This window comes from Perognathus longimembris, chromosome 2 (assembly GCF_023159225.1).
Source record: "Perognathus longimembris pacificus isolate PPM17 chromosome 2, ASM2315922v1, whole genome shotgun sequence".
Taxonomy (NCBI): Eukaryota; Metazoa; Chordata; class Mammalia; order Rodentia; family Heteromyidae; genus Perognathus; species Perognathus longimembris.
In genome coordinates this window covers 101,352,238-101,375,506 of record NC_063162.1, presented here as the reverse complement: position 1 = coordinate 101,375,506, position 23,269 = coordinate 101,352,238, and the positions used below count along the sequence as shown (strand labels likewise).

Here is a 23,269-nt window from a genome sequence, read left to right as displayed (position 1 = left end):
ACATAATAGAACACAACTGGCTCAATTCGAAATACTAAAAACTGAGTAGCTAAGAATTGGGAGGTTCTAGTTAAGGACATTTTAAATTCATCCATTGTTTTTAATGACATGCCAGTGATCCCAGCGGTTGGGAAGTAGCCAAGTGGCAAAGCACTTGCCTAGCAAGTACCAATATTCTGGGTTTCATTCCCAGTACCAAAAAAGAAAAGAAAAAAATAGTTTAGAAAAGATAATTTCAGGGCGGGGAATGTGGCTCTAGCAGTAGTGCTTGCCTAGCATGCATGAAGTCCTGGGTTCGATTCCTCCACACCACATAAAACAGAAAAAAACCACAAGTGGCACTGTGGCTCAAGTGGTAGAGTGCTAGCCTTGAGCAGAAGGAAGCCAGGGACAGTGCTCAGGCTCCGAGTTCAAGGCCCAGGACTGGCAAAAAAAATAATTTCTTTTGAAGTAGTAGTTGGATAACAAGGTAGCTCAGCTGGATTTGGGAACTTCTTTATCACTTTAGAATTTCATGGGACTTTATTTGTATCTCTGTTCTCTTAGTCTATCTCTCTTTGTGTTCATAAATTGTAGATGACTGAGCCATCAGATCTTAGCAAACTTCAAAATTATCTTTGAGAAAGTTAAGATATAGTAAATGTATAAACCTTACCTTAGACTAATTTGAACTCTCACATATAGAATTCCTACATACTGATTGTAAAGATTGACTGAGTTTAATTTTATTTCCACAGGGATCACAGCAACATTAAGCCAGGATACTAATGTTCCTAAGTCTGTATGCATAAATTGACTCTTGATGGAAAGACTTAAGAGAAGATCACAGTCTCACCATTTGTCCTGAATTCAAGTGATCGTAAGATACTGATAGCATTTGAGTCTTGAAATGATTTAATAATAAGAGTGAGGATTTGCTTTCTCCATTAGAGCATTAAGTAAGCTAAAACTATCAACATTGTAAACCAAATTGCCTTATTTTCCTTCCAAACTTCATATATGTCTATCAGGTAATATAGGCTTGAAAATTGATATCCTGTGGTGCTAAAGTACAGTAGAAAGAGAGGAGAAGTGTATACGTGTTTTATTTTAAATTGTAAAAGGGGAATTTAAAGTATGTAACTGCTGTTTATACATTGGCTCCTTACTGCTTATTAATCTGTATTGTACACATGATGGAATGAAGCAGAAGCTGGGAGTTGGCCTTTCCATGAGCACCCACCACATGGCCCAGCATCTGTGCCAAACACAGGCGCGCCTAGTCTGGCCAGTGCCAAGAGTGAACATGTGTGGCAGGTAGATGGTGCTGCAGTGAGCACAGGCACACTGAGTGTACGTGTGCAGCAGGTGGCAGCACTCACCCATGAGTTGCAGTGGAGAGCGAGTCAGGCCAAGGCAGAGTTAGTTAATAGCATTGGGATAGTCACTGTAATGGTGCTATTAACAGTCAACACCATTGTATTTTTAAATGTTGTGTTCTGTATCTCCTCAGCCACATATCTTAAGTATATTTCATCATCATATCTTTATGGTGGGGGCAGACTTTGCACTTATTGCAGTGCAACACTTGCACTTTACTTTTCCTCCTGTCTAAAATTAGAGCAAATACATTGGCAATACAGCTGCTTTTGCTCTGAGCTACAATCATGGCTTTTCATGTAATTTACCAAGTGGTGTTTCTGGTTAGAAATCACAGCTGTAAAATTGATTTCAGTTCATTACACTTCATGATGTTGCCCCTCAATTTTGCACATTATATTCTTGTATATTATTTCAAATAAAATGAAAAAAAAAGTTTATCTCTGACTTCTGATTGACCTTGACTGCATTTTATGTATAAATTGTTAGAAAACAATCTGAAGGAGTACAACAAAGTTTGCCAGAAAACTTGTTTTTCGTTTTAGGCTTCTGTTGAGAATTTGAAAAAATCAAAGGAATGTTCATTGGAAAAGGGCTACAGAAAAATACTTAGGTTATAGAAGCTTCATAAAAGAAAAAAAAAAAAAACACTGTCTTTTCCAAAGCCACCAGTATCTTGCTTTTAATAAAGAGTACAAAGAAAGTACAAAGAAACCCATGCTTCATTAAAGATATAGCATGACCCATTTAAAGAACAGCAGTCTTAAATCTTGGCTTTGGGATATGTAGTTACTGGGCTTCGTTGCAGATGTAGAATCATATATGTGAATATATATTATATATATGTGTGTGTATATATATATATACATACATATATATCAATACCTGGCTCCCCCATTTCCAGTAATTACTAGGGGTGCAACTTAGGCATTAGAATTCTTACAAGTTGTAACTGATGGTGATATGAACATGGAACCAAATTTGGGGACCAGTGGGCTATATACTGCCCCTTTAAAAGCAGTGGGGAATTGTCTGTAGCAGTACTGAGACTCAGCTATATATTAGGGAAGAGAAGAAGTTGAATATGCTCTTGGAAAAATCATGTCCATAGAATTTATGAAAAACCTATTTGGAAGAAGTGCTGCTAACGAGGTAAATAGAGAAAAATCAATTACCATTATTTTAAAAGAGTATGTGTTATTTAACTGCCAGCTTTGAATGGTTTAGTGCCATGTGGAGATTAACGAACATTTCACATTGTTATTGAAGAGTAGACATCGCTTTCTGAAGCAGCTGAATCATTATGGGATAAACTGGTGCAAATTCTTTGCCTTCTCTACTTCTCACTGACTGAACATAAGCTTCCAGGGCTCCCCTGAAAACCAAAAGCAAGACAATGTCAGATATTACACACATACTTTAGGGGGAATACCAACATGAGTACCAATATGAAAAACTTAAGAGATGAACCCATTTCTGGAACTACTTATGTTCACTTCAACAGGGTGAAAAACTATTAAGCATTTTTCATTCTGCTCAGAGGCTGGCTGGTTTTGTAGTGTGCTTGATTCTCTGTCCCTGTCCTAGACTTCCCGGTTGAAGGTACTCTGAAAAGCAGCATGCACTCAGCTTTTCTGCCAGAAGCTCACAAAGGGAAAAGATGACTCAAAAAGTCATGCTGAAGAACAGGTCTGTTTGGCACACACAGTAATACTAGTAGGTATAAGATATTCCTGATCCACTGAACCACTCACAACCAAAACCTTTTGGAGTCTGAACTTAGTAAAAGTTGTATGGTGTGGTGTCCTCATGAAGTAGAGGGAAGGACTCAGCAAGTGCCAGTGAGCACAATGTAGGTCTGTTCTGTTTCTTTACTAAGTCCACTCTGATATGATAGCAGAGGTAATTGTGGAAGCAGTAACCTGGCAATGCCTAGCGAGTGGAAGACCTTTTTCCTGCCAAAGACTATTTGGATACTTAGAACCTCATCCACAGGCCATACAAAATTATCAATGCAGGCAGGCAGGCTGCAGCAGCCAACAAGAAACATACTTGTTTGTCCCATTAAGTACTAATGGTTTTTAGGGCCAGATGTTCCCTGCCCAATAAAACTTGTCTGACTTTTTTATGGAAAAATTTTCAGATTACTGAAGCATATCTGTTAAGTAGAAGAAAAAGAATGGTAAGAAGTCATAATCACGGCTTTCAAAATTCACTTGTTTTTGAAATTAGAACATGTCTACAAAATCTAACAATACCTGCATTCAGCTTACTCAAGACATATTTAATACAGGATTTTTTTCTCCCAAGCACAGAAAATACTTACTGTTGGCCAGGATGTACTTGTCCATCTCTACACAGTGCCCCCCACCAAACCCCCTGCATACACACATTTCCAGTTCAGCCCTGACCTTTCCTGATCTGTTTCTGTCTGTCTTCTAGACATCTCTCTCACATTTTCTTCTAGATGTCCCTCAAACTTACCTGTCAAAAATTTAGGAAGACCAACAGAAGACAGTCCTATACACTTGCCTCACCTTATTTCCATGTGCAGTCCCTGTTCTCTCCTTTGCTGCAGTATGAAACCTTGCTACCTTATGCTGTGGCCTCTAAAGAGGTAATTGGCCTGATGGTGGCTTCTTCCTATCTAGTTGTTCTTCACAGTATGACAAGAGCTCTTCCTCCACCATCACCCCCCCATTGGGGTGCAGTGTCATCCATTAGGCCTATTCTGTACATGACAGTGCCCAAACTCAACCTAGCTGATTATGTTATCATCAATCAGCACATAAGCCTCTGTGCTACTATGGTCTTTAACTAGATAGTGTGATGTAGCCTAAACTAATGTATAAAGAAACTTTATTTGTGACTGTTAGCCCAACTGCCTGTGCAGAAAGATACTGAGGGTGTTTGTTCATGTATTACTCCAAAATAAAGAAGTGTTTCTATGATAAAGTAGGAGCTGTCAGAAGGCTTATTCATTTTTGGCCATGGTGAGTACCTTACAGTGAAGGAGATTAATGGTTTCATGTTATCTCCCTTATCCTTGTATGTTCTTCCTTGTTTGCTTTCTTGCAGAGCTCTGTCTCTTCAGACTCAATTTGAAACATTTCCCTTCAATAAGCCTTTTCTAACTCCTGACATCACAAAAGAATGGAAACTACTATGGAGTCACACAAATTCGTGGGAAGTTTTGACTTTCATCCACAGCCTGCACTTTACAGTAGCCAGCACTCCAGAATCCCTGAAGACCCCTTATGCTCAGAGTGGGATGACTCAGAATCTTCTAAATTAGCCATGTGGAGGGATGGGCAGGACTCTATTTAAGAAGCAGCCTCTTGAATAAGATGTAAGCTAGTATTATTATTCAGTTCATATGATTAATCCCTAATCTCACTAACACATACGTCTTACCTACTGAGAAAAAAAGGAATTCAGTGCTCTTATAGAACAATGCTTTATGAAATGCTTCAATGCATGTCAGATCTGACCCTTAAGGGAGCTACTGCTCCATGAAAAAACTGGTTGCTTTTATTACTTGAGCTGCCATTCCGTTTCAGGAATCATCCCTACTTCATAAATGTAATTCTTACAGATTTATACACAGTAAAGAAACCCTGTCTTTGAGATAAAATTACATGTGTGTACACACTGGTATGTGTACAAATGATTCTAAGCTGAAATTCATAGAACCTGGAATTGCTCCAGAGTGGATGCATTTATATCCATTCTATTAATAAATAGTTGATATATTAATAAATACATAAAATACAGTGCCATTTTCATTCATATGAATGAAACTACAGATTACACAGGAATTTAGGAATGAGTTTGATTAGATTTTTTTTTGTATTCTTCAAAAACACCATCAGAACTATGAGAGAAAAACAGATTAAGCTGCCCTCCCACATAAAATCAGAGAATTTCAAGCAAGTATTAAATTACTTCACTTGTTTCAATGAAACATTAGCTTTCTTAGAAGTCATTATATGAGGTATTTTCAACTCTGGTTTGTAACAAAAATAACATACTAAAGTTACTCTTTACTGGGAAAACACAAAACCATAAGTATTAGAGGAATGGCTTGTAGTTGCATTGCGGAACTGTTAAATTTGATATACACTGACCAAAAAAAGGTTTTTATGGAAAACAAAGTTGATTTTGTCAGTCATTAAGTGTTCAGTGTATCTAGTACTAAAATACAGAAATGACAATGTATACAACATGCCTCTAAAGGGAGCCAAACCTTAAGCTTTTCCCTGGTTCTATCTTATTCATCTTGATCACTCAGTTCCCCAAATTCGTATGTAGTGAAATTCATAGTACCAAGAAGAGACACCAGACAAACACCCTATTGCAGTGCAGACATTGACATTCTGCAGACAGAGAACTGTGCGTCCTGGACAAAGGCAAGAAGGCAAGGGACTAAAGGATGTGTACACACCAAGGATTTTATATAGCAACATATAAACCCTATCATTTCTACAGAGACTGAACAACCTTTGCCTCAAAAATTCCTATTTTGAGGGCTGGGGAATATGGCCTAGTGGCAAGAGTGCTTGCCTCGTATACAGGAGGTCCTAGGTTCAATTCCCCAGCACCACATATACAGAAAATGGCCAGAAGTGGCGCTGTGGCTCAAGTGGCAGAATGCTAGCCTTGAGCAAAAAGAAGCCAGGGACAGTGCTCAGGCCCTGAGTCCAAAGCCCAGGACTGGCCAAAAAAAAAAAAAAAAAATTCCTATTTTGAGAATTTGAACAGTATAATTCCTTAGTAAACTCAGGCTAACAAAATAACACCAGTAAACACACTTGAAAGGTGTTGAGGAGGGCAAAGAGGAAGGGAAATTCAGTCATTCAATGTATATCCTATGACATTAAATAGGGGAAGTAAATAGGAGAGAGTGATGAAAGGGGTGATATTGTATTCACAAACTGATTTGATGCCTTTATACAACTACTCAAGATAATATGACTTCCCCGTTGCTGAAGCCATATTCAAGCCCTGCACACACACAGGTGTGGGTGACATGAGCATCTCTGCACCTGGGGCACACTTGTCTGAGGCACCTGCCCAGAGTGCAATTTTCTCCACTTACCCCACCTGGTCTCAGGAGTCAGTGATTAATTAACTGCAATACTGTTCATTAAAACTCCGAGCAAAAAATACAGTGCTATATAAGGATACTGGAAAGGCAGAAGAGAACTTGCTGTTTGCCATTCAGTAACAGTACTTCATGCATCTTTGCCCTACTTAGGACAACCTAACAGATGATGCCAGAAGGAGCAGAATGAGCATGCCAACGGTCTGCCCCAGCAACTAAAACCAATGTACTGACATTTAAAGAGCGCTACTCTCCCTGGGCTTATCTCCAGGGGGAAGAAGTATATCCAGTGACACTCTGGTATATAGGAACAAGATATACATGAGAGGACATTCTCAAAGACAGAAGTTCTTCCTTGCCAAGAGCCAGGCTGTAGAAACAGTGCAGCTTTTGCAGGTCCCCCCTCCCCTTCCACCGCCGCCCAAGGAGACCTCAATTTCTGCTAAGGGGGATCAGCCATTGCAGAGGGACTTTAGGCCTCCTTTAAAAAGCATGCCAGTATTTTCAAGTAGTTTTCAATTGCTAAACACGAGCTTAGCAACAGCACTGCTGATGAAATCACTCAAACATTTTTAAAGAGAAGCAGAAGAAACAGAGTTGTGCTGTATCCATAGCAGGACAACTATTGTAGAAGAACTCATTCCAACTTGTTAAGAAGACAAATATGAGCCTAGTTCAATGATCTGCATCCTTTCTATTACCAAGCATGTTGCAGCTGACTGAATCTTTGGGATTCAGGGAACAGTTTACAAGCACAGCAAATCCCTGTTGAGCTGAGTCCCAGACCCCCTAGCTACATGAGAAGTCTTTCGAGAGCAGTGTGAAGCTGGCACATGAATTACCCTTTCCCACTTCTGGGTCAGATGTTCAAAGCTGAGTATAGAAAGGAAAGGTAGGGCGGGCCACACTGAAGATGATGGGCTGTTTCTAACAGTCTCGCCTAGCTTCAGTGCAGGCTCTCACCCGACAAGTGAAAAACACCCCTGGGGTGGTGCTCTCAGGCATGCGTGGTGGGTAAGAAGCAACACAGTGCTTGAAACTCCCCTTGGCTCTAGGGGACCCAAAGTCATCACATGCACTGAGACACCATAGTCACCAACCACAGAGGCCTGAGAATGGCTTTAAGAACTGTTTGAAACAGACAACTGACTAGATGTGGAGAATGAGGCAAAGAGGAGTGGAATGATGATGGAAAGCTTTTCTTCATTGGCTGATTATGTGATGGCGACCTTCCACCAAGACATAAATTACAGGAGAAGAAGAAGGTTTGTGAGAAAAAAGTAGAACATTTGGGATAGGGATTCCTGTGGGGGTGTTTGAGTGCTAACATCTGACAACAAGTTTTCTGTGGCCTGAGGCCCCTTACACCCAAGTGAGTCACAGACTCTGAACCTGAGAAAGACATGGAGACGTGAGGTGAGGGTCTGCATGAGCTCATCTGGAGGTCAAAGTCCAGACAATAAGACAAAGGAGAGCCAGGAACAAAATATGGAAATGACAGCATTTAATAAGAGTTGAATAGATGACAATTAAGCAAATGAGATGGGAGGGGGGAAAGGACCTGGGAAACAGATGACCAACCAGAGTAATGAAAGGTCTCGGCAAACAGGGCCATGACACATTTTACTCAGTATCCTCAGCTCTGGGCTTGGGGCCAACAATAAAATGTGGGCCTAACATCAACGCAAATGTGTTTAGTCAGTTGAACTGAAAAGAAGAAATGGTGGTCAACTCTGGAAAAAGCTGCAGAACAGGTAGGTGAGAATACAGATCTCTGGTGACCACAAAAATCTTTGGTAATTTTGGTGAACGCAATCTCGGCAGCAAGAACTGATGGGAGAAAACCGCCTGACAAGTATCGTGTAAAAGTGGAAGCATCCCCTCTGGGGCATATAACCTCTGTGGACACGTGTGTATGCACATGGATTCGTGGGGTCCCCTGAAGGGTACATAGTGTCAAAGTCGTGCTAAGTTATTCCTGTTTCCTACTAGGAACTGTACCCTCTTCGGTGTTATTCTGAGTTCCCTCCCATCTGTGCAGCACCAGTTCACTATCTGCAACACATGAAATGAAGCAGAAAATATGGAGCTAAGGTGTCTTCTCCTATTTGAAGTTGCTTTTAAAGCTGCAAGTGAATGATCCCTAAGGTGACAATAAGCACGATATAGCACAAAAGAGGATGTGAAGGTCTGGAGAAGTTAGATATGGACAGCCAAGTTACTGGGCTGGAAAGTTCACTGTGGGGACTTCCGGGAAACAGGTGCCCCTGCAGGGTGGTGGCTACCTGGAGGAGGTGCAGTCAGGTCCGTGCCCACCCAGGCATGGCCCCTGCATCCTCTTGGCAATCAACTAGCCCTGGCTCACACAAGTTACCTGATGAGGAGGAGCCTGTCCTTTTCAGAGGGATGGTCATCCAGCCACTGGGAGAAGCGCGCGTGGGACCATTCTGCTCTCTGCAGGATCACAACACAATTAGAGATGAGAGAATGTTAATGTTCTTAAGGACTTCCCAAGTGAAACGATGCCCAACACCTGCCCAAAGGTAGAATGTGAAAGGTAGGGTGCACCTTCCTGATGGCCAGCATGTCTCAAGATTTGCTAATTAATGGTGAGTCAGCACAAGAGATGGAGTCTCCAGCCAAAGGACCCCATGACATAAATTACTGTGACATTGTTATCTTTAAGGGTGAATTCAGGTTTTACTACTTTTTGTGCAAGTCCTGGGGCTTGAGTGCTGTTCCAGAGATTTTTTCAAGTGCTCTACCACTTCAGCCACATCTCCACTTCTGGTTCTTTGGTTTTTATTGGAGATAAGAGTCTCATGGACTTTCCTGCCTGGGCTGGCAATGAACCACAATCTGCAGATCTCAGCCTCCTGAATAGGAAGATTACAGGTGAGCCACCAGTGCCTAGACACCAGGTAATTTTTTACACTAAGAAGGTAGATGCTATGCAGTGAGTTTCTCTTCAGTAGTCACTACTCACTACCAGAGAGAAAAATTCAGTTGTAAATGAGGAAGAAGAGGAGCAAGATCCCATTCAGTGTGGGGCTTCAGTGTTCACAGAGATAACAGACAAGTCACTTCTAAGAGTTCTGGCCACACTTGATTACCTGGAATGGGGATTTCAGCTCAGCAGGTGCTCTTGTGAACAAAAACTGAATAACAATGCTGAATGGAATAATATCCCCCAGAGCTGGGCTATTGGCCACATGTTCGCTTGTCTGGAAGAGCAGTGGTCTAAAAGAAAAAGTAAACAGAAGGTAACTCACGCTATAAGTAGACTGGCTACTGAAGAACACTTCTGCCATTTCTAATCCGATTTATATAATTTCAGCCCTGTCAGATACACACACACACACACACACACACACACACACACACACACACACAAATATGTTCACATGGAGGTATCTTTCAGCTCCTTTCTTGACTCTGGTCACTGGTCAAGGGTCTGATGTTGCTTCCAGTTGAATCAGCAATATCTATACTATCTAAAGTTCATTTAGTTAACAGGCTAAAACCAAGTACAGCAAAAAATAAAGACGAAACTACTAGATTCTTGCCTTGGGATCAATCTGTTAGCTTTCATTTTACATAGAATCCTTCTTTGGGTCATAATTTAATAGGAAAAAAACTGAAGCTCAAATGGCAATTACATTTTTAAAAAGTTAATACTTGGCTGACCGTGTTTTTAAGAAGTATATGCTAGCTGCCTTCTCATACAATACGTTTCTGGATCTTATCATTACAACCGTACAGTAAGGTTGTACAAGCAAATCTATTCACTACCATCGCATACCCTGCTGTGCAAGAAGGCTGGCAAAAGTGATTTGAAAATCATTTTTGTCTCTCCTTGGTTCCAAGCTGATGGATAGGAGCTAATGATTCTGAACTGATCTTTAGAGGTTGGCCCTTGAGAGGCCACTAGCAGCAATACTTCCTGCTGGATGAGTGTTGATTTGGACACAGCACTGTATCCTGCTCTTTCTGCACCTATCTTAATTATTCTAGCTTATGAAACGACTCCTTCCTTTCCCTCCTCTTTTTTCCCCTCCCCCTCTCTCTAGCCCTCATTCCTTTCATCCTTCCCAGAATATTATTAGAAAAAATGTTTTTATATTAACTATTCTGTAAATATACTCTATATCTGACAAGGATTTTCTAAGTTCAGTTGCTTAATCAAACTACATTAGCTTGGTGTCTCTTTTCTTTAGTTGCTGGTGAAACATTTCCATTCATGTATGTTGTCTATCACCCAAAGGCTCCAAGTTCTATAAAGTATGACTAAGAGCTTCCTGTGGGTACAGTGTGGATGTACCACACCTGCCTATGATGTGTTAAAAGCATAAATCATTTTCATTGTTCCATAATACAAAGCCTTAACTATCATTCAAGCACCTACACAGGCATGGAAATATTGCTGAGGTAATTTTTTGGTTTTGTTTTTTGGGAATATCTGGGCCATGAGTCATATCAGACCCACAAAACCATTTGGTACATGACAGGGCAGACATGTAATGCTTCTTGCTTGCTGGCTGGCTGTGACCCATCTTCCAGTAGTAATACTTTAACTGCAATAAATACCAAAATAGCCCTTGGCAGAAAAAAATATTCCCCAACCCTGCAAGTACTCTATGTGGCTGATACTGTTTTCATCTAGTCAGTCTCCAGTTTTGACATTATCAGAGCCAACTCTGACACCATGCCCAGAAATTCAAAGAGTGACTCCAGCCAAGCTCTGAACCCACTCTATGGTCTGGTCCATGCAAGGAAATGACCACAACATATACTTCCATATAGCATAGCCCTATACCCATCCATCTAGAGCAGTGATTCTGCATAAACCCAGTCAAGTCTCTAGCCCTGCTCAAGCGTGAAGAACTAACCAGAAATACACTCTATAGTTCTGGCACACCATGAGTGAATGCAGTGCTCAGCAGCAGTTCTATGTGCAAAAGCCCAATCAGTGGCCTTGCCAGACATCTGAGCCTAGGCAGCAGCCCCACCCAAGCTCAGAGCAGAGGCAGTACCCAACAACTAGAGGACCCAACAGCAGCTCTGCCTGCTCAGGTCAGAATCGAAGGCCAACCTAAATAGTGAAGTTTTGTCAATGCCAAAGAACAGCTACAAAGGCTAGAAAAGGTGGTTGTCTCCTCAAATGTACAGGAAAGCCATCAAAAGAATATATATATAAAGGTCTAATGACAGAACCTAAAGATACGAACATCTAGCTGAGCTCAAGTGGCTTTTGCATGTAATCCTAGTCACTGGGAGGCTGAGATACAGAATATTATATTTTGAAGCCAGCCAAGGCAGAAAAATACATAAGACTCCAAGTCCAAAATAATCAGAAAAAAAAGCTGAGCTAGAAGTGTGGCTCAAGGTTCAAGTGATAGAACACCAGCCAAGCAAGCAGGCTGAGCTAGTAAGCAGGTCCTAAGTTCAAAGCCTACTATTGGCAAGGAAAGAAAGGGAAAGGGAAAGAAAAAGGGAAAAGGAAAGGATAAAGAAAGAGAGAAAAGGAAAGGAAAGGGAAAGGATATCTGAATTGACTGACAAAGATTTCAGGATGATTATATAAGAAAGCGCAGCAAATTACTATTATATACAATAGAAAAGTAAATGGATTATGGAAGACATTGCATAATTAAAATAAAAAAGTTAAAGAAATAGTGATTTTTAAAAAATGAAAAATTCTAGAAATAAGACTGAGCTAAAAATTTCAATAAAAAGCTTCACCAGCAGATTTGATAAAGCATAAGATACCAGTGAGCTTAAACACAATATTAAAAATTATTCAGATAGAGGAACAAAAATATGAAAGAATAAACATAAATGAAGAGCTGAGAATGTGGCTTAGTGGTAGAGTGCTTGCCTTACATGCATGAAGCCCTGGGTTTGATTCCTCAGTACTACATACACAGAAAAAGCTGGAATTGGCACTGTAGCTCAAGTGGTGAAGTGCTAGTCTTGAGCAAAAGAATCTGAGGGACAGTGCCCAGGCCCTGAGTTCAAGCCCCAGGACTGGAAAACAAACAAAAAAAGCTTATAAGAATTATGAGATGTCATCAAAAGAACAAATATTTCCTAATCATAACTTTTTTAAAGGGCTAGAAAAAATATTTAAATAAATGATGGTGGAAATTTCCCAAAATCTGGGGAAAGGATGCCAGCATTCAGATATAGAAGGCAACTAAATCTCCAATCAAGTTTGAGTCACAGAAGATTTCACCAAAACATGAAACTATCAAGCTATCTAAACACCAAAGACAAGAAGTTCTGGGACTGACAAGAGATAAGAAATTTAGCACATACAAGAAAATCTCAAGAGGGTTATTTGTAGAAATACTTTACAATTAAGAAACTTACCATTCTCAGGAATTTATGTATTTCCTTCTTTCCAAGAATAATAATTAGCTGATTCTGTTTCTATCTTGGGCTTTAGGAAATTAAGCCAAATTTGAACGTTTGCAATTAAGTTTGCCTTGTGGCTGGATATTTCTATTTTTCTTCCTTTTCCTGCAATACATTCTTAATGCAAAGTATGCATGATACAGGGAAGAAGAATGAGAAGTGAAGGAAGAGAAAGGGGGATAGACAGAGAGAAGCAATCTGAAGACAACATGGAATGTGTCATGTCACAGAGCCTGGCACACACTGAGGTCACTAACAGGATCTTTAGGAATCCCCTGTCCCTCTGAAGCTGCTATTGACAAGACACAACTTCCATAGTGGGCACTCACAGAAATGCTAAAAGAGCCACGGAAAGCAACACTGGGTTTGATGCTTGCTTTTGCATCACTAATGTAAATTACCTATAAACATTAAATGCAGACATTTTATTTCTGGTGTTTGCTTTTAAAGGCAGAAAGAACACAGCTTAAGTTCTCCTTCTCCCTGTTACCAGGTGGTATTTGAAACATCATTAAGAAGAAAAAAAAATCACCATCTGAAGTGCTTCATGAAATAGAAGAAAATTAATTAAGCTATTATAAGAAGCAGATATCCCAAATGCCACAATGTCATTCTTAGAGAAGATAATTCTAAATATAGCAGTGCTTACAAGCTTATATTTTATAGGCAGACGGTAGAGTTAATTAGTTCAGCATTAGGTCCCTTAGGGGGAAAAAAAAATCAATGTTTAGTTAGGGAGTCACATTTAAATGACTCATGGCTATACAGCTGTCAGTTTTCTGATCAGCTTGCAAAGGCCAATCATGGAGAATCACGATAAAGGTCCTGCTGCTTCTGTATGCACAGCCAACATGAAGGCGGCACCTTTCCTGCCACCAGCTACCACGCCTCCTCCTGACCTGCGGACTGTGTAGGGCCTGGGAAGGCAGTCTGTACTCGCACAGAAATGAAAGGACGGGGAAGGAAACTCGATTCTGCATGGAGGCCGGGGCACAGATGGTTTTCTTCCCCACAAAGGACACAAGAATGTCTGTGAGAGAAGAGATCAAGGTTGAGGCCTTGCAGGAGGTGAAGGTCTCTAGGAGGCTCTTTAGGGCCCAGGAGGAAGGCTTTAAGAGAATGACAAGTGAGATCTCCAGGTAGAGAAGGCAGGATGTTTCTTCTGTAGAGTGTCCATCCGGGTATTAAGTTGGGAAGGAGGCAGGAGGTTAGCAGAAGCTCTCCAGCAACACAGCCCCACATCTGGCTGGATATCCCTGATGCACTGCCTGGGAGCCCACAGGAAGCAGAGGACAGAGAGAGGAAGCCTGGAGCAGGAGGGAGCCACCAAATCCTCTTCAAGATTTTCTAGGGCTGAGAATGTAGCTTAGTGGCAGGGTGGTTGCCTGTGCATGAAGCCCTGGTTTTGATTCTTGTGTACCACATACATAGAAAAAGCCTGAAGTGGCACTGTGGCTCCAGTGGTAGATAGAGCACTAGCCTTGAGCAAAAAGAGGCCAGGGACAGTGCCTAGGCCCTGAGTTCAAGACCCTGGCAAAAAAAAATTTTTTTTTTCTAGCATCTTCCTGGATGATACTTGTAAACATGAAATGTTGTTCCGGGGCAAATCAAGAGTGAAAATAAATGGAAACTTCAGGGGAAAAAATGAAACATAAAGTGGCCACAAGTATAGGCTTTGCAATCAGGCAGCCCTAAGTCTTAGATTCTCCCACTTTTTCTTCATGTGGTGTGTGTGTGTGTGTGTTCAAGTACTAGAGCTTGAACTCAGGATGCCATTAGCCTTTTGGATCAAGTCTAGTAGTGATCTATGACTTGAGCCACAGCTCCACTTCTGGCTTTTTGCTGGTAAATTGGAGTCTCATGGAATTTCTTGCTTGGGCTGCTTATCCTCAGATTGCAACCTCCTGAGTTGTTAGGATTACAAGTGTGAGCCATCAGTGGGAGGCCCTCTAGCTTTCTTTTTTTTTTGGCCAGTCCTGGAGCTTGGACCCAGGGCCTGAGCACTGTCCCTGGTTTCTTTTTGCTCAAGGCTAGCACTCTGCCACTTGAGCCATAGCGCCACTTCTGGCCGTTTTCCATATATGTGGTGCTGGGGAATCGAACCCAGGGCTTCATGTACATGAGGCAAGCACTCTTGCCACTAGGCCATATCCCCAGCCCATCTTTTTTTTTTTTTTTTTTTTTTTGCCAGTCCTGGGCCTTGGACTCAGGGCCTGAGCACTGTCCCTGGCTTCTTTTTGCTCAAGGCTAGCACTCTGCCACTTGAGCCACAGCGCCACTTCTGGCCATTTTGTAGATATGTGGTGCTGGGGAATCGAACCCAGGGCTTCATGTATAGGAGGCAAGTGCTCTTGTCACTAGGCCATATTCCCACCCACCCCCCCTCTAGCTTTCTTATAGGCCACTTACTTCTCTATCAACTGCCTCATGCAGTTCACTCATGAGTTCTGTGAGGGCTAAAGAAGGAAGCATCAGTCATGTGCTTATAACAAGTGTGGCATACCAGAAATGAGCAAAAAATGGTTGCTAGAAATAATAAAAATGATATACTAAACACTCAACTCTAAGTAGCTACCTGAGTCCCTGCACTGCCAAACCAGTAGCAGGCAACACCACTACAAGCCAGTCAAGGTGGCAGCCATGCTAAAGTCCTAAACTTGGAATTAGGAATCCAGAAACCTCAGGGAGACATCTGTTTCAGAAGGCCAGATACAAAAGTGCACTTTGACAGAACTCAGTATTCACAGTGCTAAAAATGTCTATTAGTTCTACAAAAATCTATGCATGTAAAAGTGAAAGGTGTCCATCAACAGAAAGCTGGGGTGGAGAAAGAAACAGGCTCTGTTAATTGGGTAAGCACTGATGGGAATGGGCTGGGCTAACAAGGAGGATGAAAGATGATAAATGTACTCAAAGTAGATTGTTTGTATGAAAGTACAACAATGAAACCTGCTGAAATTGCTTTATGAAGCGTGGTAGGGGGAAAGGAGAGTGTTAGAGGTGTGAGATTGATTGGAATACATTGTAAAAGTGTGTAAATGTAACAATGACCCTCAATACACTTTGGGGTCATGGCTCAAGTGGTAGATTACCATGCGAGCAGCAAGCAAGCCAGAGCCCTGAATTCAAGCCTCAGTAGCAGCAGAAAAAAAATTGCCACCTGTATATGTATCCTAATTAAAATAATAGTAATATGGGCTGGGAATATGGCCTAGAGGTAGAATGCTTGCCTTGTATACATGAAGCCCTGGGTTCGATTCCTCAGTACCACATAGAAAAGTACCATATAGAAAAGGCCAGAAAGGGCACTGTGACTCAAGTGGCAGAGTGCTAGCCTTGAGCAAAAAGAAGCCAGGGACAGTGCTCAGGTTTGAGTTTAAGCCCCCAGACTGGCACAATAATAATAATAAAATAATAGTGATAATAATATTCCCTCATGCACAGAGATTTAGAATTTCAAGCAGCATTTATAGCATCGATACAGACTATGGACGTGGAAAACCCCTCATCACTCAATGAAAAACAACTCACATGACTACTCTGTTATTATTAGGGAAGGTTTGGTTTCCTTGTTTCCCTGCCACCCCTCACAGTAAGACCCATTATGACCCAGCCCCATCCTCTGATTGCTTGCACTTTCATTAAACCTAGATGGTAAAGAAGCTTTCCGCAGAGCAGGCTGTGGACATTATCAGGGACAAACTGTCCCTTCAGGAGCAAAGATGGAAGAGCCTGGCTAAAGGCAGAGTCTGTGTCACTGAGATGATGAAAGGCATTTGTCCCTTTTGTGTCCTCAGCCTCACACAGATCTGCACTGACAATGCCAAAGACCAGAGCTTTAGGCCTCTGGCCAGGGGAAGAAGTTAACAACCCCACAAAAACACAACTCAGGGGCTAATGCCATGCTGCAGAGAGACTGACAAGATTGGGGTCGCAGCAGCTCTGGCACATGCCTCCTGTAGAAATGCAAATCACCCAGGGGCAGATCTCTAATGTCAGCAGCTTTCTGAGGCTGCATTATGTCCTTGAGATAGAAAGGTTCTTGCTGCCTGAAGAACTCTGAAGTAGACAGTAAAATGTAAATGTATGCAAGATGCTGGCTGGCTTAATTAAATAGTCCACTAATATTACCATCAGAGAGGCCCAGTGGCAGATGGCTACAGAGAGGGGGAAGGGAGGGACTGCTAGGGAAGGTTCATGGGGGAGGGGCAGGACAGCAGAGCCTCTGGCTGGCACACTGGCAGGAGCTGCAGCCCTCCCCCAGCAGCCAGGACCTCACATTCAGTCTGAGGCTCCTAAGGCTATTGCAGCCTTGAGGTTTTGTTGTTTGGCTTGCAACCCTATTGAGCAATGTTTTCAATTATTTTATATTATTTTTTAGCTCTTAATGGTAAAAATAATGCAGGAGGTAATTTTCAATATCATTTATTGAGTTTTCTGACTACAAAATTAAAACTGAGGTGGGAGATTTGGAAAATACAGGAAAGTTTGCAACAAAAATCTATAATGATAATCCTGCTATCCAAAGATACGATGTTCACGCTCAATTCATTTATGATTTCTCCATACAAATACATTTTACTTAAAATAAGGATCATATAATATGTCCGGCTTAGTAGGTAGCTTCTTTTTCAGTAGTAATTTAATAAGGGTATAATTTCCTCTCCCCCTTCCCGCACTTTTTTTTTTTTTTTTCCTTAATGCTGGTCTTGGGGCTTGAACTCAGTGCCTGGCCTTGTTCCTAAATCTTTTTTGTTCAAGGCTAGTGCTCTACCACTTGGGTCTTATAGTTCCATTTCCACATTTTTGTTTTTGTTTTTTGTGTGTGTGGTTAATGGGTGATAAGGGTCTCATGGACTTTCCTACCAGTGACAGCTTTGAACTGTGATTCTTAGATCTCAGCCTCCAGAGTAGCTCAGATTACAGAAATGGGCTATTGGTGGGTTTTCTTTTCTTTTTCCTTTTTCTTTGTAGCAATGGGGATTAAACTGTTAGGCAAGTCTTGGCTATGCAAGCATTCTTCCACTTGAGCTATGCTCTAGCTCCAACTTATTTTATATTAAGTAGCAGCATAATTGTTAATGCCTGCATATATGTGATGCTGTGAATGTTGTCTATCTCACTTACTCTACGCTCTACTGTCCCCTACAGAGCTGGTTTTTGGTATAAGTTAGATCATTTCATGAATGATCCATGGATGAGAGCTAAGGTCTAATACGTGGTCATTAGATGATGTCTCTCCTTGTCTCAGCCTGAGCACAGATGGAAGAACTGCATGTGTTAATAAGGCGTGTCCTTTATGCAACTACTTTGAACTAGTTTTGGAAGAGAGATCTCTAAGTTTTTGCAGGAAGGCACATAATGAGGTGATTAGAATGAGGACTGTTATGTACTGATTTACTCCTCTTTTAAGGAAGGTATTTCACAGGATGTTACTAAAGTCCATTCTCTCTTTAAATCTATTCTTTTAATATGCAACTCACAGAAGCAGACAGAGGGAAGCTGACAGAGGGAAGCTATGGCTTCCCTAGTCAGTGCTGGAGCAGAGGCAGGCACACACATTCATGGCTCTACCTTTCTAAAGCAATAGACCTAACCCATTCTTCTCAAACCAGGGCTGGAGGTGGACATTCTAATACATTATGCTTTCACTTTCTTTCTTGATCCACTTGCGAAAATAGTTGTTCCAGTCTCAAAAAGTAACTGACAGAGGGCTGGGATCAATTCAGTATTTGTCTTTACATCTGGTATGTCTGTAGGCATATTTTGGTACATAAAATTAGCCATAATAATATACAAATGCAAAAAAGGAAGTGGAAAAGTTGGTGAGAAGGGGAAAGGGTAAGTAAAAGGAGAAGAAGGTAGTCAAGATGCATTGTATGCATAAGTGGATATGTTAAATTGTAACCTTGTACAACCATTTGTAGATTTAAAAATAAAGAAGCAAGGGAAAAGGAAAAAAATCTATTTTTTTTTAGTTAATTCAAGTTATAGAGGATATTCCATAGGCAGAATATCATCACTCCTTTGTGACTGAGGCCTTGAGAGCCAAGTGGCCACCACAGGGGAAGCTCCTCAGAAAGTGGAACATCTTTACCGTTTATAGAAAGTAAAAGGCTCTGAGTTGAGCACCTACAGTATAAGAATTAAGGACTGTGTGAAGTCATAAAGAAGCTGAGTGAGTCATGAAACTTAGTGTTTTCTACATGAAATAGAAAGATGAGAGAACACTTTATAAAGGATTAAGTACTGTTTCAGGAAGCATACATGTGGCTGTGCATGTGTATGTATAATAAGTTTGATTATGAAAGGATTGTAGGTTTACATGCAATTATATGGGATTTTTTTTTGCAGTGATGAGTATTAAACCTAGGATCTTATAGATGCTAGGCTAGTGCTCTACCACTAAGCTATAATCCTGTTCCTTGTTTTTTTGAGGTAGGATCAGTATAGCTCAAGCTGGCCTTGAATTCACAATCTTCTTGCCTCTACTTCCTCATAGTTCTGCCTCTGCCCCCAATTATATGAGGCAATAGATCTTAAGTTTGAGAGTAGCCTGAACAATATAGTGAAGATCTGTCTAAAATGAGTCTCTTACCATAAACCATGATAAAAAAATCTATCACCTCATGAAAAGCTAGACATGTAGGACTTTAAAAAAATTAGGTTGATAAATGATTTTTATTTCATAAGCAGATGTCATCTAAACTTTAAATGTTTCTTTAGCATATCATAGTGAAGTCTCTTTATAACCTAAAAAGTCTTCCTTCAGAATATTCCTTCTCATACCAAAATTGGGTGAGTTGCCAAAACATTCTCATCTTAAATAGTTAATTGGTTTAGTCGTGCAACTTAATCCCAGAATTTGTATCTTCATACTGTAATACAACTTCAAAAACACTCAGGCAAAAAGCCCATCCTACCCCAGCAAACAAGAAGATTAACATTTAATATACTCATGCAAGAAACAACCAAACATGGGACTCAAGATGATCAAAAATTAAATTGTAATATTAATACAGCAAATGCCATATCAACAGCTTTTCTCATACTTTTTCAAACTAGCTGGTTAATATCCTCCAGTACCTTAATTGACTCATCCAGAGAAATATTCTACTACCCAGGGGAGACTTGAGTTGCTATTCTTTAAAAAGATTTTTTAGTAGTAAAAAAATCTTGCTAGGTTAGTGCAATACTTGTATTTTAAAAAACTTAATTTTAGGGCTGGGAATATGGCCTAGTGGCAAGAGTGCTTGCCTCATATACATGAAGCCCTGGGTTTGATTCCTCAGTACCACATATATAGCAAACAGGCGGAAGTGGAACTGTGGCTCAAGTGGCAGAGTGCTAGCCTTGAGCAAAATGAAGCCAGGGACAGTGCTCAGGCCCTGAGTTCAAGACCCAGGACTGACAAAACAAAAAACAAACCAACAAACAAAAAACCCAAAACTAGGTTTATTGTCAAGGTGATATACAGAGGGTATGTTACAGTTGCATACCTAAGATAATGAGTACATTTCTAGTCAAATTTGTTACCTCCTCCTTCATTTTTCCTCCCATTTCCCCCCCTCCACCCCCCCACTAGGTTGTAAAGTTCATTTTCAACACACTGTCTTGTAAGTATTGCTTTTGCACTTGTTTGTCCTTTGTCCTTTGTCTCACCATTCTGTTGTTCTCCTTCCCTTCCCTAATTCAGATAAATGTATATACAATACCCACAGTACCAATATCAAATTGGTGCGAAACTTCTGAGTCACACCTCCAGCCCTGTTTTTCTCTGGCTAATTTTAGGGTAGGGTCTTGCTTCTTGCCTGAGCCTCTACCCACCATATCACACATCAAATTTCATTCCACAGAACCTGGATCCATTTTTAGCCTCCATATAACTAGGGGTGACAGGCATATATCTCTGTGCCAAGCTGTGGGTAGAAAAGGGGTCTTGCAAACTTTTCTGCCTGGATTGGCCTAGAACTACATCATCCCCTTCTGAGCCTCCCAAGTATCTGTGATTACAGCAGGCAAGTCCTGAAAAGGACTTTTTTTCTCTGTTTAACTGGTATATTCTTAGATCCTAAGTATGATTAACTCATTTTAATGTTAAACTAATTTCTAGACTGCTCAATCCTAAATTTGGTGCTCAATTGTTTTAGTCTAAGTTATCCAATACATTTATAGTCATTCCCAGTAGCTCATCACTACATTCATTCACTTAATACTTCAACAAAAGGTTTTTATTTCTGAATCAAGAGATATAATCTATGATCTTTTCAGAAGTAGATTGGATTAAAATTATTAATGAACAAAAGAACAATATTGCCCATATTATAATGAATTGTATAGCATTACTACTCAACACATTTTTACAAGAAAGGAAAGTTAAACAGGTAATTCCCCTAAAAGAACATAATAAAATGTACCAGATCAACCCTCTCAATTGCAATTTAAAAAAGAAAAACACATACATACAGTCTCTCATTGGTCACTGCCTATAGTTCTACATGGGTTTCCAATCTGAACAATAACCTTTAAGATGATTTGTTGCCATTATAATAGGTCAAAAATATTTGAATACTGACAAATCACACATACACCACATATACACACATCAAACTGATTAGTAGGAAAGGACTTATTTGCTAGTTGGATACAATTTTTGTTGTTGTTGGCTTGAACTCAGGGCTTGGCTATAGTCCCTGAGCTCTTTTGCTTAAGGCTAGCACTCTACCACTTTGGACCACAGTGCCTCTTCTGGTTTTCTGGTGGTTAATTGGAGATAAGAGTCTCATGGACTTTCCTGCCCAGGTTGGCTCTGAATGGTGATCCTCCGATCTCAGCCTACTGAGTAGCTAGGATTACAAGAGTGAGCCACCAGCACCCAGCAGATACAAATATCTTATCAAAGAATGAAGACTCACCTGAATGACCTCAGCATTCGATAGGACTTTCCTAAATCGGATACTCGTCTGCAAAATGGACCCACAGCCAACTCCATCTGAAATATTAAAAGAGAGTCTATAGCTTTTTATGTCAGAAACCTAAGGAAAACGTGGACATGTTAGTTATTGCTGTGACAAAACTTCTGACATGGACAAGTTAATGGAGGAAAGGTTTCAATTATATCAAGGTGTGGTGGTAGCAGGGCAGATAAGGAGGGGTTGGTGGAATGTGTGATGGAGCTCCCCTCTAGGTGACCAGGAAGCAGAAAGAATGCCTGCCTACTGGGCTTTCTCTACCCCCTTTATTCCATTTGGGCCTCCAGCAGAAAGGACAGAGCAGCCACATTCAGAGTAGGTCTTCCCCTTAGGCAATCCTCTTTGGAACACCCTCGCAGATATAGCCCAGGTATGCTCTGCTAATTTCCACGGTAGTACTCAATGGAAACAAGAGGAGCCACAAAAACTTGGATCCTGCAGTAAATAATGTTACCTAAACTGTGAGGCAAGTTTTGAAAGCCAACAAAACTTATTGAAAGGAAAAAAAATGTATATAACCTTTATATTTTCTTACAAAAGGGAAAAATAGGAGACCTTTAAAAGTTTAGATCATTTTTCAAGTAAAATATTAGAAAAAGACAAGTTTTCAAGACTATATGCATATATTTTAAGTCTTTTTATAGGCAATATAAAGAGAATTTTTATCAGTCGTTATGTGCCCAAGTGATTATAAGCTCTAATTCTGAAGATTTCTATAGCACATATGTGTCAGGATTCCAAAACTGCAGTTACTAGTATTATATTCTGAATAAGTTATTTACCCTCTCCTAGTCTCAGGTCTCTCATTATAAAGTGAAGATAATAATACCTACTAAGTAGAATTATTCAAAAACTAGGTAATTCCACAAAGCTTTTAGGTGTATGGTATATAAGTACTAATTAAATAGCAGGACTATCACAAGTATATATTAATCTCTTTAAGAAAAAGTCAGGCTCGTCTCAAAAACTCAAAATCCTTCTGCCTCTACACACAAGAACTAGGATTGCAGAAATGTGCCATCATGCCCAGCTCTCTCTTTTGAATCTTTATCTGTTCCTTGGTACAAGAATTCAGCAAATACTGGTTTTACATGTCTTTTGTTTCTTCTTTTGGAAACTCTACTTGTCTTTATTTATGCTACTGTTCTTTACTAAGGTTTTTGGTTGTGTGAATATCAATCAGATAAGAGACTATTTCTCTACTCTTACTAAAAATTTGTGCTGTTAAAGAACAGTTTAGGCTGTTTTCTAGTAGTGTAGCATCATTATCCAAGAAAAACACATGAAAGAAAGTGAGCTTGTCCTGTTAGCCATGCTTATAAAATCCTCCAAACACCCTTATTATCAGTAAACCACAAGCATGTTTGACTACCCATTAATTGCCTGACACTGAGCAACATATTAGATTGTTTTGCCT

The 23,269-nt window shown here is 40.4% G+C and overlaps 2 protein-coding genes across 4 annotated transcripts in view; one reads left to right on the top strand and one right to left on the bottom strand.

Annotated features, from left to right (window-relative positions):
• Hbp1 (HMG-box transcription factor 1) overlaps positions 1-1,799 on the top strand; it is a 31,715-nt gene extending 29,916 nt beyond the window's left edge. For all 3 annotated transcript variants that reach the window (XM_048339805.1, XM_048339807.1, XM_048339806.1), the window contains exon 11: positions 738-1,799. In XM_048339805.1, coding sequence (XP_048195762.1) covers positions 738-755 — 18 coding nt within the window. In that variant the 3' untranslated portion in view covers positions 756-1,799. The remainder of the gene's footprint in view (positions 1-737) is intronic.
• Positions 1,800-2,014: 215 nt separating this feature from the next.
• Positions 2,015-23,269, bottom strand: part of Cog5 (component of oligomeric golgi complex 5) — a 204,912-nt gene continuing 183,657 nt past the window's right edge. Inside the window, exons 19-22 of the mRNA XM_048339804.1 lie at positions 21,796-21,872; positions 9,577-9,703; positions 8,838-8,917; positions 2,015-2,734 (exon numbers count right to left, since the gene is read on the bottom strand). Coding sequence (XP_048195761.1) covers positions 2,620-2,734; positions 8,838-8,917; positions 9,577-9,703; positions 21,796-21,872 — 399 coding nt within the window. The 3' untranslated portion in view covers positions 2,015-2,619. The remainder of the gene's footprint in view (positions 2,735-8,837; positions 8,918-9,576; positions 9,704-21,795; positions 21,873-23,269) is intronic.